Source organism: Melanotaenia boesemani, chromosome 6, assembly GCF_017639745.1.
Source record: "Melanotaenia boesemani isolate fMelBoe1 chromosome 6, fMelBoe1.pri, whole genome shotgun sequence".
NCBI lineage: Eukaryota > Metazoa > Chordata > Actinopteri > Atheriniformes > Melanotaeniidae > Melanotaenia > Melanotaenia boesemani.
Genome location: NC_055687.1, coordinates 16,484,365 through 16,499,186, shown reverse-complemented (window position 1 = coordinate 16,499,186; position 14,822 = coordinate 16,484,365). Strand labels below are relative to the sequence as shown.

The following is a 14,822-nucleotide window of genomic DNA, read 5'->3' as shown; positions in this document are numbered from 1 at the left end:
TTACCTCTGCCAGAGGTTTGCACTTACATAACATTAAGTCAGACACTCAGTTAAGTGTGCACACATTTAAGGAGCTTACAGTAACAGCACAAGCCTTCTTTGCACACTGCTGCAGGGTGCTGAGGGTGAATGGAATCTAATGTTTAATAATGTTTTGTTTTGGTTAAATTTCCACACACTGACAGACACATTAGCAAGAATGAAATATTCAAGACGGCCTGATTTGCTGTGTTTACTTCTTTGAAAATGACAGAATATTCCATCCAACTCTTTGCAACAGTAAGACTGAAAGTACACACATCTGTCATAGTGTACATTTGGGTGTGTGCATACAGAGGCAGAAAAAAAAGCTTAATGAATGCAGATTTTTATGTTTTTAGTCCAACTACTGGTTTAACTGCGATTCTGATCAAAACTAATCAGAGATTATAAAGCATAGCAAAATTTTGACTCCCCAAACTATAGAATAAAAACCTGCGTTCACAAGCATCTTGAAGCAGCCACTTGGAGCATGCTTAACATCCGAATAGCAAAGCGTTTTCAACTTCTTTCCTTAGATTGTGATGAAATTAGAAAATGGCACTTAACAGGAGCATAAAAAGTCAACTAGCAAGATTTTTAGAGAGATGACAAAATACCTCTAGAAAGATTTATCAGATGCTTCTTCAGCTTTTTGTGATCACAAAATTTAGCATTACATGTCTGCAAATGAACATCTACACAAATCAAATGCATTTTAGGGTTGAAAAGGACTTTGGTGAAATTTAAACAGAATGGTTTAAAGAGAAAAATGGTAAATGTTAAATTTAATGTAAAAAAAACTTTTCCAGTTAAATCGCTTTAAGATCACTGGCAAATTTTTTATTTTTCAAACTTGCATTGCAATTAAAATATTTCACTGATAAACGCAAAAAACATCATGATGATAATGATGATGATATCAAATTGGATAGCTTTCTTCACCAGGATAATCTTTATAAACACATTAAAAATCTAACATGTATCATCTCAAGCAGGACTGGGGATTTTGTCATGACGCTCTCAGGCAACATCATTCAAAATCTTACGAGAAAAGTCAAGAGCAGTGCACGAAAGACAAGGCAAGGACTTTGCTGAGTGGGAGGAATTAGTCTTTTGTAGGACAAGAAAGGGGAATAATTACTCTGCTAGCAAATGAGTTTAGCTGACAACATAATTAAAATAAATTTAACTAAAGACTGACTACAAGGGGTGTCTTTCATATTGGCACTTTCCTTTTCTTCCTCTTTCGTTATTCCTTTAGACATTTGTTATTAAATTTGGTACATTTCTAACAAAAAATAAACAAATGACCACACACACTTCTAACGCTCACATGAAATGAATGTAGGGGATCATTTTCTATGAGTGAGTAAACAGGAACGTTCAGCCTGTTGTAAAGCACATTAAGTTACAGAGACTACAAAAAAAAAGAAATGGTACATTTTCAAAGAAATGTACCATCTTGAACTTCATGTGTTATGAAATTTACAGAAGTTTAATATAGAAACAGAAAATTTGTACATTGGGAATTTTGGGTGGTTTGATGGGGTAGTGATCAACCACCGCAAGGAACTTCTTTATTCTTGGCTGGACTTTATAGCCTCTAGTAGAAAAACACATAAGGAACACAATATTACCCTTTTTTTAAGTTAGCTATTTGTTTTGGAGGTAATTAAAATAGCCTTTTAGAGTAAATGTTCTTATGACATTGTATGTCCACAATAGTGGACATCAGAACACCACATATGCAAAGGTGAATTTTGATGTATTTATACTGAAACCTTGATGTATCTCTGGTTTTTGAGGTATGATATTTTAAAAACATTTTAAATATTTGTAGTCCAGAGGCTAGGGTGATTAGTATGCTCACCTTCCAGTTTTCTCTCACAGTCCAAAGACTTGTATCTTTAATTGGCGATTCTCAAGTAGCTACAAGATTGGAGTGTGTACCCTGTCTCTCCCAGGTCACCCTGGGATAAATTCCAAAGAGAGCATCTGTCTCCCATGCAGTTGACCAGAGTTTGATTCCCACAGGGGACGAATATTAACACTGTCCAGTTGGGTCCTTAGGCAAGACCCTTAATGCTACTTTGGATAAAAGTGTCTGCTAAATGACTGTAAATGTTATGAAAGTTGTTTGGGGTGTAACATGTCTCCTCAAAGCCAGCAAGAGATTGTCCACCTCTAAGATGAATTAATAAAATAGCCAGATTAGAAAAATCACAATAGGTTGCAGTAAAATCTTAAACTCCAGAAAGAATAAAGCAAACTGGTGGACATTTATGCCAGCATACCTTTGAAAGCGCAACTTGATTTGACTAAATCTAAAGACCAAATACATTTTTCATCATATCAAGGAATATTTCTCATTTCAATGCACTAAATTTATTTTTAATAACTTAGATTTTATTTTCTGATTAAATTATGTAAATGTTTTCTGGAGTGTTTAGGTTATATTACAAATGGGAAATAAACAGCATGACTTAATCTTTCAGGCCTGTGAACAACAGCAACAAAAACTTAAGAGAACAGCATGCATGTTGTAAAATACATAACACACTTTTGATTAGAGGAATATATATCATTTGCAGTAAAAATATTTTAATACATTTAAAAGAAAATGTTTTTTTTTTTTTGTTTTTTTTTTTTTTTGTTGTTTGTTTTTGGTTTAAAGTACAAAATTTGACAACAGTTCATATTTGTATTTACTTTAGAATCATGTAGGCTACTGCCATCCAGCCTACTCAGCTGAAAGAGGAATTTAAGAAATCAACAAATTTGATTAAATTTAGACTTCTGCTGGTTTCAGTCGACAAGAAATGTGAAGTTCACTATGAATGAAAGCTTCAGGTATCGGTATTGATATCACCCTCTGCTGGGTGAACTTTAAAAAGAAAATGTGCCGTAAAACAAGTTTCTTTTTTCGCGTTGCATTGTGGGATGCGAGTAAGATGGAAGCAGCCGCTGAGAGCATGTCAAAGCGTCAATAAAGCACAAATTTATGTGTTACATTTACCAAATTATTAATTCCTTACCATTTTGACAAAAACGCAACTGGTAAAAGTTTGTCATTACAAGTGGAAACAGGTAAACGTCACAACACTGATTTAATGCTATGTGCTAGCTGAGGCTAAAGCTAAGGGTCAATGTAAAGCTCGTTAAGTAAGCTAGTGCTGCTAATGTTGTGGTGATAAAGTGAAAGGTTAGTGAGGTAATCACACTGCTAGCAGGTGTCAAACATCTCATCTATATTTTATATAAATAATATGTCATTGCCTTATGGCAGGAAACTGCGGGCATGTCTGTACTGGGAGGTTTGCTGAGAGCTGGAGCGTCCTTGTGTCAGTCTGCTGGGACTCTGCTGCACACAGCCAGGACCATTTCTACAGGTGAGACCTCGTACTGGTTTCACTAACAGTGTTGCCTAAACCAGACACGTGTTAAAGCCTGTACAGGTGTTACTAGTTACCGTCTTGCTTTGTTTACATGTTGTTATGAATGACTATGACTTTTAACTGGAATGCATATACTCTCTCAAAAAAGACAAACAAACAAACCAAAAATAACATAAATAAGAATCAATAAATAAAATCAGAAATATCATTGCTAAGTGCACCCATTTACCATTGCATTGTTTTCTTTAGCCTATGTAATGTCATTGTATTCGTTTCTTTTCAGGTTTACATTAATTTTTTGTCATTATTGTTAATGGGAGATTTGAACAGCTGGTTAAGTCTTCTTCAAAACATCCCAAAGCCTCTCAGTAGAGTTAAGGACTGGACTCCGAGGTGGCCAATCTAAGGGTGCCAGTAATGTTTCATGCTCCCTGAACCAGTCTTTTAAGATTTGAGCCCAATGAATCCCAGCATTGCTATCTTGGAATATGCCTGTGCCATCAAGGGGAAAAAAAACAAACCTGATCATTCAGTTTATTCATGGCGCAGCTAACTTTATTTGATCAGGAGGATATATATATTTTGACATCAATTTTTTTTTACATCTCTCTGCAGATATTTAAAATTAGTTTTTTTTAAAAAATATTTTTACACCTGTAGTTCATCACCTGATTGCGTCAGGTGACCCCTTGTAGTTGCATATATGGAGATGTGTCTCCAGTTTCACTTCATGTCTGAAGAAGGGCAGGCACCCGAAACGTCATGAACATTAAATTTCTCAGAAGCATCCTCTGTTGTGTAAACTTTATTTATTTGTCTGAGGAGGCGTATCCTTGGAGGGTCGCACAGACCTTCATGTGCTAGCTAGAGGTACCCTGACTAGCAATTGGTACTGGGATGAGATCCTCAGATCCATTGTCAGGCCATATGCTGATGTAGTGGGACCTGGGTTCTTTCTGATGCATGACAGTGTTTGGCTTCATGTGGCTGGAGTGTGTGAGCAGTTCCTGCATGACGCTATGGACCGGCCTGCCTGTTCACCAGACCTGAATCCAATCGAGCACCTCAGGGACATCATGTCTCATTCCAGCCACCATCACCAGACTGTCCAGGAGTTGACTGATTCTCAGAGGAAAAGCTCCTTTGTCTTTTAAGGAGCATACCCAGACATTGTAGAGAGCGCATACATGCACATGGAGGCCACACACACTACTGAACCTCATTTTGAATGGTCTTGAGGAATTTCCACTTTTATTTTGAGTGTGATTCTGAATCCAGGCATCCAGAGGTTAATGATTTTGATTTCCATTGAACATTCTTATGTTATTTTGTCCTGAACACATTCCACTATGTAATGAATCAAGATTTTTAACTGAAATATTTAATTCATGAAGTTCTAAGATGTGTTGTTTAAATGTTCCCTTATTTTTATGAGCATTGTATTTCGAATCTTGAAGATTTTTATGACTCAAGTTGCAGAAATTAAGAAATTAATATTTATTTTCTTGAAAAATTCACCCATATGACTTACGCGCTTTAAAGAATGCCTATTTATGTGGACCAGCAAATCCATCTGCAAATCTTTGCAGCACTAAATGTAATGCTTGTGTAAAATATACTTTGGTAGTCGGTACTTATTATTAAGTTTTGGTTTTTTTAAGGTACATGCCACCAGATTAGGATGCATGCAATTCCTCAACCTAAACAGGTGGACAGATGGACTGAGAAGAGAAGCATGTTTGGAGTTTATGATAACATCGGCATCCTGGGTAAGTATTCCCTGGTTTTTGTCTGTATGAAATTAAACTGCAAAGGTTAAAGTGATGCATTTTTCTGTTTATTTTGGAAATTGGAGACAAAAGAACTCGAGTCCTAATCTGAGTTACTGGAAATGATTTGTCCAGAAAAAGAATGAGTCAGTCATTGTTTTTCTTAAACTTATGAACAATCTCCTGGTTCAAACTATCTCTTGTGTTGTATGTGTTTCTGCAGGGGACTTTAAAGCTCATCCCAAAGACCTAATCATAGCCCCCTGCTGGCTGAAAGCTTTTAAAGGTAATGAACTTCAGCGTGCGATTAGGAAAAAGAAGATGGTCGGAGACAGAATGATGACTCTGGACAGACACAATTTGGAGAAGAGGATCCGCTTCCTCTACAGACGCCTCAACCGCTACGGCAAACAACGCTAATGCTGGTCAGAGCATATCAGCCAATGCATCAGACCTGCATATAAGGACTGTCGCTTTGTTTAGTGGTGTGATTTCATTCTGTCACTGTACATTTTGTTAATAAAAGATGAAGACAGTATTTGTGTTTCAGGCTTTATGTACTTATTTGTTGTTTTTGGATTCAGAAACAGCAGATTTTCCTAATGAACCCAAAATATGTTAAAATAACCTGAAAATACATCAAAACCATGAAATAAAAAAGGCCACTTTGTTATTCATTCTCTCTAATCATGAGTGTGAGGAAAAGGATTAATAATGTATTTTTTATTTTGAGTCTTGTTGAGTTTCTGTTGATCCCACACATCAATAAGTTGCTCAGCTTTATTGAGATCAGTTAGACATTAGTATAGACTTAAAATGTTTGAGGCCTGAAAGGGAGAGAATTTATTAAGGTGGGAGCAGATGAGTTCATCCCAAAGTGTGATCTTGAATCCATTAGTTCTTTGTGACCTTTTTCAAACCATAAATTGCAGCATCAGCTTGTATTGTGGCTGCACTCTATAAGGCAAGAAAACACAAACATGCTGTGAATGATTTAATGTAATTCCTGAGCTATTGACACAAACACGTTGAAAAACAGGCTGACAGTGTAACTGATTAATGCAGTTTATGTTGTTTAAGTGGCACTTGTCAAGTAGTTTGGTATACATAGGCAGCATGTCAACCATCTTGAATGTGATGGGTATAATTAAATGGTTGATAAAAACATCCCATGTTGTCCTTCAGGTTAAAGAACATCATTAGATTGAAGAAAGTAGAGAAATTCATATGAACTTAGAAAAAGATGACCACACTTGTGTTAAAATGGGATCTGGGTCTGCAGTACTGGAGCTACAGATATTGGAAAAATTGTCTATAAATCAAACTATTTAGTTTAATTTGTTAACATGTTTCACATGAGATAACTTGTATCCTGTAAGATATAACAATTATTTATTGTCAGGGTTGGTTATTCAAAAAGGTAAAGAAAAAGCCAAATAAATGTTTAATGCAGTTATTGGCTGCACTTGCAAGTCAAATCTACCAGCAGGTGCATCAACATGAGATATTTTACCACGAGAAGCCCAGTTGCAATACAGCTTCCCACCACTTGGTGGCAGTAATGTGTCAGTTTAAGCAAAAGGAGACCGCTAGCCTGATTTGAGCTTTTAAATTTGTTTTTGTTGGAGCTATTTTTTATTCAATGAATTATTAACCTATTCACAGACATGTGATGTCTTTGTGATGATCACACTGTATCATATTTTTGTCATGATATTTCACAAGGTTTTATGTTTAATATTTTCAATACACTTTTAAAGTACATCAGTTTAATACGAAAACCTGATGAAGGGTAAAACACTGACTCCTCAGTTGTTGCTGCTGCAATTTCAAGTATAAAACAGCAATATGTGCATTTTTTTAATATGAGGTTCACCTAGGGTAAAACATTACCTTCACTCAGAAGCTGCCATGCAAGGCGCTCAACCACGACCCATCAGGAGCAATTAGGGGTTTGGTGTCCTGCCCAAGGACACCTCGACATGAACTCAACTTGGCTGAGGATCTATACCTTGCTGGGCCACGCCACCCGGATTTTTTACCAGGTCAAAAGTTATGCAGCAAAGCAACTACATGGTCTTGTACCTCCCATCAACACATCTGTGACAAGAGTTTTGAACTCAAGAAGGCAACAAGGGCCTGAAGCTAGCTTACTTGCTTGATTGATTGATTGATTGATTGATTGATTGATTGATTGATTGATTGATTGATTGATTGATTGATTGATTGATTGATTGAATTACTGGATTAAAATAATTGGGCAACACTTTCAATGTTTCCATGCATGAGAAAACAGTGAGTGACTAGAAGCTGTATACAATTAGAAGTAAAGCTGAAGACACCATCTTGATCAAGTGTGTGTGTGTGAAATTATGTGAGCAAAAGAGCAGCAGGTTGACACGAGGGCAAACTGGCAGAGGCAGTCTGATGTTCTTGGCAACCTTCTACAAAATCATGTGTCCTGCCATCCATGTGGACTTCATTTTCCTGGCATAGACAGTTGTTTCTATAGAAGGGAGAAAAATGTTTAAGGTAGCCTATTGTCTTGACCTCAATATTCTTCCCATGTCATTCTGAGAGCACCTGTTGTCCAAGCCTCCACAGTTCAGTTGTTTTGTGTTGTCAATTGAGATTAATTCAGTCATTCTCTGATTTGGTCCAGTAAATCTCAGAGGTGTGTAATGGGGCTGAGGTCAGTGCTGACTGTAAGCCAGTCAAGCGTGTCCTCAGATCACCTTAAGCAGAGAAAGTCTGAAAGAACAATCAACAAACAAAGGATATATTGACAAATTTGTGATTTATTTATTTAACAATGTGACAAGAAAAGTAGGCTACATCATTATAAACAGCTCAAAAACAATGCAAACAAGATAACCATACTTCAGGTTGGAGCATCATGTTTCAGAGTAGTAGCCTGTTTATCATTCAGTCTTGAACTCTTTACTTTATTCTAAATTGCTGACATAATTATTTCTCATCATGTCTGTGCACGAGTTTAATCAAAATGGAAACAGTGCAGATGTTGAAGACTCAAAAAAATGACTCCACTAGATAGTAAACAAGGGATATTGCAAAGGGAAATGTGATACAGAAGCAGGAAGAGGGAACTTGGAGAATCCCATGCCAGAGAGGAAACAGTTGAGTCAACACTCTGTAGGCCTCCACCGTACCGCAGTGTCGTCCCGCCGCCCTATCCGACACGGAGAGCTGCAGCACTGCAAAGTGTAAGGGGAGACAGAGGAGGGGAGGGGAGGAGAGGGGATGGGAGGGGAGAGAATGAGGGAGGGGGTGCCGCACTGTCGTTACGAGTCCAAGGCAGGAGGAGAGACGCATTATTGCAGTTACCTACAGTGCCGTAACACTTTGCACGGAACTACCGCACTTCTCACAAAAGACACAGGGAGGGAGCGAGAGAGAGAGAGAGGAGAGACAGAAATCTAAGACAGACAGCAGATTTCTCTCATGACTGCACTTTTTTTCCTACTAATTTTGAAATTGCTTGAATTTGTTGGAAGCTTTCAGAAGAGGCGACTACCCAACCACCCAATCAGCTCTGCGTCTCAGTGAGCATCCAGAAGCAGCTCTAAACGCTCAGCATCACTTGGAGGAGCTGGATGCAGCCCTGCTGGAATTTAAACATCCGTGGATATCTCTTTAATGGATTATAATTCTGAAGTACTTTTCTCCTGAGCTCCGTCACTTCCTGTTGTCCTTACCAGCCACATAGTGAGTTATTGCCCGACCTATGTGGTTCTGTATTGCGGTACTTTGCTGACGACTTGCAGTATACATGCATCGCTAGAAGAGCTGCTCTACTGCACCAAGAAGACCCTCCGCCCTTACTTTCTTAAACCTTTTTGCTGATTAAAATTAGTGACTTTTACCATTTTGGACGAGTGCCTAGAAATTTGCATCTTTTTTTATCCTTGAGATCTTGTTCTCCCTCTTTCTTTTTTTTATTTCGCGCTGTACTTCAGACCCTCCCTCCCCTGCCTTACAGCCACCCCTCCTTCGCTGTCCGTGAGTCAGTTCAAACAGCTGCATAGAAGATGTGAGTATTAATGCGGCTTTTTCTGTTGCGCTCTTTTTTTTTAAACAAAAACAACATACAATATTTAATAAGTTGGACTGGAAAAAATATATAGATCTATTTATTTTTATTTATTTGTTTGTTTTCCCTCTATGGGGATCTGAAATTGAGCTGAAATGTTTTCGCTTGACGGGTTTTGCTGACGCAAGTGAAATTTTCCCCCACGGCTATATTAAATTATACATTCAGAGATTGACAGATGTCCCGCTAAAGCTTTCAGTGGAGTTAAACTTAGTTTTTTAAGGCGATTTTTACATCACAAACCTAATTTTAAAAAGAAACAAACAAACAAACAAACAAACTGCATGTTTTGGCCCAAAAGGTTTGAGTCATCAGCTGAGGAATGTTGTTGAATATAACGATGATTCTGCAGCAAAATTATTAAAATGTTTGTCTGAAATCAGTTAATTTCATACATTTTCAAGCAACTACCAGCTCTGCAAAGCTTATATAGTTGTATACCTTCATCTCCCCCCTGCTGGATCAACTACTTCTTTGGGGTCTTCCATTTTTTTCTCACTACCACCCAACCCAACTTGATTATCCTTCATAAGAACTTCTGCCTCCTATTTTTCTTCATCACCCAAGTCCCTTCTTCCATGATTCAGCTGGTTTCTTCCTGGACAGTTTATTATTCCACATCAGTTGCCTATATCACTTCTTTCAATGCACTCATTCTTCACATCACTCATTCGTTTATTATGTTATTGCCTCCTTTAATTTTCTTGCATTTGTCATTGCATGAAGCTTAATTTATAGTTTTTAATAGTGATGCCACGTAGCTACTTACCAGGGTTAAAACATGAAGGCACACACACATGCACACACACTGTGTCAGATCTTAAAAATGAAAACATTCATTTGTTATTACAGAATAAAATATTCTCTTGTTGTTTTCTTGATTAATTTTCCTTCTTCTCTCTTATTTATTTATTTATTTTTTTAATCAGGTCTGCCCCAGATGCTGCCCCACCAGCTGGACCTCCAGGTGCTCCAGGTGCTCCCGGTGCAGATGGAGCCCCAGCAGGCGCACCTCCCGCCCCACCCAATACCAGCAGCAACCGCCGGCTACAACAGCAGCAGGCCCAGGTTGAGGAGGTGAGCTGGAACAAGCAAAATTGAGATTCTGGGCTGGAATTTGACATGACATGCAATGCAATGTGAAACATCTGTGTCAAAGCCAAGTTATATATTACCCAGAGTTATACAATATATGCAATGCTTTTAAGGCCTGGACAGTTTATATAAAAGTTCTTGATGTGAAATAAACCAAATTTGTTGTTTGCTAATTAATTATAATGTAATTCTCATTGGTCATTCTGGTCACCCTCTCCCTTTAACACTGATGCCAAATGCCATCTCATTGTTGTTTCTAGGTGGTGGATATCATGCGGGTGAATGTGGACAAGGTTTTGGAAAGGGACCAGAAGCTTTCAGAGCTGGATGACAGAGCAGACGCTCTCCAGGCTGGAGCCTCTCAGTTTGAAAGCTGTGCAGCCAAGCTAAAAAACAAGTACTGGTGGAAGAACTGCAAGGTGGGCACATTAGTGTGGGTCCATTACACAGATTGTTAACAGAGAAACTAATAAAGCTAGCTGAGTTACAATGAAGCATATGTCTGTTAGTAAGCGGTGTGCTGCACAGAGGAAAAGTTCAAGAATAATGCATTAAGACGACATATATCTGTTAATGAGCTGCTGTGGGAGCCTGCAGTGGTGTTTCAGGGCATAAAGGGGAGAAGGAGGCTGCTGTTGGAGAGGTTTCACTACAAACACTGAAATATTAACGTGATTATATAACTAAACTACAAGAAAGGCAAACAGCCTAACATTCACTGTTTTGGTTTGTCATTCAAGTTAGTTTCTGTTCTGATTGAGAGAAGATACATTTCTGTTTTCTTTCCTCAGATGATGATCATGATGGGTATTATTGGAGTCATTGTGGTTGGAATAATATTCTGTAAGTAGATTCAGGCTTTATCTCAATTAAATTAAAACATATATAGGTTAAGGAATGAGCATTAGAAACTGGCTTTGATCCCATTTTTATGTTTAATCATTTGCAGGTTGTGGTAACAAGGATAATGTGAATGAGTCACGTTATTTATATTGATATTTTACTGTTTTAAACACATAATTAAGATGAAGCTATGGTTCTTATGACACACTAACACAACATGTATGACACCTCATTCCTACACAACAAGAATAGCTTAGTGTGTTCTCTACTTATTTTTCCAGATGCATGAAAGTAATGACTTGCACTTTCTCCTTCATTTGCAGTGTACTTCTTCCACTGAGCTCCGCCCATCATTACAGATGGACATGGACTTGAAGATGATATAAGAGGGAAGAGAAAAAAACAAAAAGAAAAAAAACCCAAATGCCACTCCTCCCCTTTTATCAGCCCTCTCCTCCCTTTTCACACAGTCTTCCATCAAACCATCTTGCACTTAAACATGACGGTAGTTTTCGTAGGCGTCTCTGCTCCCTTTATCACCTTCCCCCCTTTCTTCTTGCTGCTTTCTTCATCTGTTTCTCCATGAGGTCTCACCCACTTTCTCCTGTCTGTGCACTTCATGAATTATTGAAGGCTGCAGCTGGCAGGCTGATGGAAGAAGAAATAAAGAAGCAGGAGGGAGAGAGAAATTCCAGATGAAATGTGAGGACATGGGGCTAAGCCCACCTGAGATAAGGGGTGGAATGTGTTGATAGCGACTGAACAAGAGTTTGTAGTCTTTCTACTATAAATACGCCAAAGCTTGTTCAAATTACCATTTTTGAGAGACCTACATTTGTAAATTGATACTGACATGCCTAACTAACACACACTCTTTGTCATTACTGCTTCTATCATTGCTACTTACTAATACATGTTAGATTAAGGTTATGATCATTTTTGTTGTATGTGTAATTGTGATCCAAAGCACTGTAGCTAATAGCTTTTTCCACGTTTACCTGATAGGCTTTTACCAGTATTATTTCCCCCCCATTTCCTGTTTAACTTTCTCTCACTTGACAAGAAAGGAGAAATCCAAAAAGAAAAAAAAGAAAAAGAAAAAAAAAGAAGAAGAAAAGGGCTGTGTAAGAGTTTGAGAAAGGAGGAGGGAATTCAGGGAAAGATGGCTGGAGTATTGCAACAATTTCCCCATGAATAAGTGAAACCTAATGCATAACTGATGATCAGTTATCAGTAAAATAATCTTGTAAATATATTTCATTTTTACCTGGGTTTTTGTACCACAGGCGGAAAAAATGATGACATTATACTCATTGGCATAGCAATATGTAAACAGCCAGACAAACACACAATTCAGCAACTAACAGACAATCTACTGTATGCATCAACTGAGTGTAAAGCCCAAGAGGAAAGTCTCAACACTCTGATTTGGACAGATTTACAGCCATGGACAGATGAATGTGTTGCGCCACGTTTCAAACAAACTTGTTTTGAGAGCTGTTGAGTCAACATGTTTGTTGTTTAAGTTGATCTGATTTTCAGAGTGCAGGAAAATGGGAGCAAGGACGAGCCACCTGGCCATCCCATCCCCTGCTGACTCACATAAAATACAGGCTCATCCGTCACCTGCAGTACCATAACGGCCAGTTTGAGGTGTTTGTTTCTTACCTGCATGGCAAACAGTGTTCATAGTTTTGCCTATTTGTGTGACCTGTGTCTGCCATTTCTAAATCTTACTGCCGATTGTACATTTTCTTTAGTTAGTGGTTCAAGGACCTGTGTATAATATCTTTCTGATCAGATACTTACTGCTTATGCAATATGCAATGCAACAATGCTCACAAGTTTGCCACTTGCTTCTGAGAGAAAAAAAGACTGCAAACAACTATTGTCAACATTTGAAATAATATGTAGTGTCATTATAGTAGAACACGTGCACATCTGTCAGTTTATGCTCCTGAGATTCATTCAGGTGTTGGGAGGGCTGGTGGAGCTCATTTAACTTTCTTTGGACTGATTTTGAAAGATAAAACTGAAAATTTGAACAACCCTGCAAAGTGCATTTATGTACTGTAGCGCTAAGCCAAAATTATCTAATGATATTGTGCAACAATATTATCAGGTAATTACTAAGTGAGATAATAGAATACGTTTTGTGACCTGGATAAAAAAAAACATTAAGAGATGCAAATAGATTTGCAAAACCAATTGCATGTTTACCACGTTTGCTGATGCCAATAAAGAAATCATAAACTGAACTGCTTCCTGACCCTTTTGATTATTTTGGGAATCATTCAGTTGTCAGAAAACACTTTCAATAATTTAGTCAGTGAAAGTGAAAAGTTTTCCCACTGCAGTAAAAATATTCTGATTTTCATTAACATCTTATAAAAGAAAAAAAAGTCTGAAACCAAAGGCATAAATTCAATTTCTATATTTACCTTTCTATTTTCATTTGTGCTGTGTGCCATCTTCATTTACTCTTTACCAGTAGCACATATACTAATATCTATCAATCTTAACAAGTCTCACAAGTGTTCCCTTTACTATGATTTCAAAAGTATTTAAACAAACCCTGTGGTTGTAGAGATATACCCTGTTCATTACAGATACGCCATTTTTAAGCAGACCTTAAAAGCATGCATTTTGTGTGTGGAAACCATTTTATTTTACTAATGATGTCGTGATCTATGACATCGAAAGCTGCATTAAAATCAAATAATACTGCACCAGTCATCTTTGAGTTATCCATTTCCTCGAGCCAGTTATCTGTCATTACTGTAAGGGCAGATTCTAAACTATGTGGCATGAACTCTGATGACAGTATTGAAGGTTATTTTTGATATATAATGCTACGCCACTCTCATTTTTGTTCCTGTCCCTTCTAAAAAATATAATAGCCATAAATGCAAATCTTAATGTCCAGAACCGAAGCATCCAGGTGGGTCTCCGATACGGCCAATACATGAATGGTGTTTTCAGTAATCAGATAATTAGGTTTATTTACCTTATTTCTGAAGCTGCAGACATTCAAATAGGCCATAACAAGACCCTTTGAAACAGGAATAAAATGCTTATTCTGGATGTTGTTTCCAATCAAAGTATGAAAGAGTAAAACATGTTATAATAAATCACACCGTCCTCTAATATTGGGTCATTTCTTAACTAAATAAATGGGAAAGAAAATATATTTAGTATATTAATAGTATTTTAAACTTTTATTTAGGATTTTATGTAGTAGTATGATCATTTTTGTTATATTCAATCATTTTTAACCCCCACTGTAAAGTACAAAATGTCCAAATATTTCTACCATAACCAATGTTGGTAAGTTACAAAATACTTTATCAAAAGGTAAATTATGAGTAAAAATATAAATATCACAAAAAAGTAGGAAAAAACAAACAAAACAAAAAAAAAAAAAAACAAATACCAAAACAAGCAATTTTGCCCTGTGTCTGCTAAGGTTGAAAAAAATCCTCCAGTTCCACAATTTGTATGTCCTCTAATAGCAACCTTTCATTGAGGTTACTTGATATTCACACTATTACATCTATTAAAGTCAAGAGTTTTGGCTCTACCACTGTC

The 14,822-nt window shown here is 37.3% G+C and overlaps 2 protein-coding genes across 2 annotated transcripts; both read left to right on the top strand.

Moving 5' to 3' along the window:
- The first annotated feature begins 2,952 nt into the window (after nucleotides 1–2,952).
- On the top strand, nucleotides 2,953–5,858 carry mrpl51 (mitochondrial ribosomal protein L51). Its single transcript, XM_041989262.1, has 4 exons — nucleotides 2,953–3,108; nucleotides 3,308–3,410; nucleotides 5,078–5,185; nucleotides 5,409–5,858. Exons 2-4 carry the CDS (start codon nucleotides 3,320–3,322, stop codon nucleotides 5,603–5,605), a joined length of 396 nt encoding a protein of 131 aa, XP_041845196.1. The 5' UTR covers nucleotides 2,953–3,108; nucleotides 3,308–3,319; the 3' UTR covers nucleotides 5,606–5,858.
- Nucleotides 5,859–8,502: 2,644 nt separating this feature from the next.
- LOC121640958 (synaptobrevin-like) lies at nucleotides 8,503–13,492 on the top strand. The gene is made up of 5 exons (XM_041986781.1): nucleotides 8,503–9,236; nucleotides 10,226–10,373; nucleotides 10,652–10,810; nucleotides 11,183–11,234; nucleotides 11,558–13,492. Coding segments are annotated over exons 1-5 (378 nt in total). The 5' UTR covers nucleotides 8,503–9,234; the 3' UTR covers nucleotides 11,575–13,492.
- The last annotated feature ends 1,330 nt before the right edge of the window (nucleotides 13,493–14,822 follow it).

Coding starts and splice junctions, on each gene's coding strand:
- mrpl51 (XM_041989262.1), top strand. CDS start 3,320: ATGTCTGTACTGGGAGGTTTGCTGAGAGCTGGAGCGTCCTTGTGTCAG. Junction 3,411..5,077: donor AGCCAGGACCATTTCTACAG/GTGAGACCTCGT, acceptor GGTTTTTTTAAG/GTACATGCCACCAGATTAGG. Junction 5,186..5,408: donor TGATAACATCGGCATCCTGG/GTAAGTATTCCC, acceptor GTGTTTCTGCAG/GGGACTTTAAAGCTCATCCC.
- LOC121640958 (XM_041986781.1), top strand. Junction 10,374..10,651: donor AGCAGGCCCAGGTTGAGGAG/GTGAGCTGGAAC, acceptor TGTTGTTTCTAG/GTGGTGGATATCATGCGGGT. Junction 10,811..11,182: donor ACTGGTGGAAGAACTGCAAG/GTGGGCACATTA, acceptor TTCTTTCCTCAG/ATGATGATCATGATGGGTAT.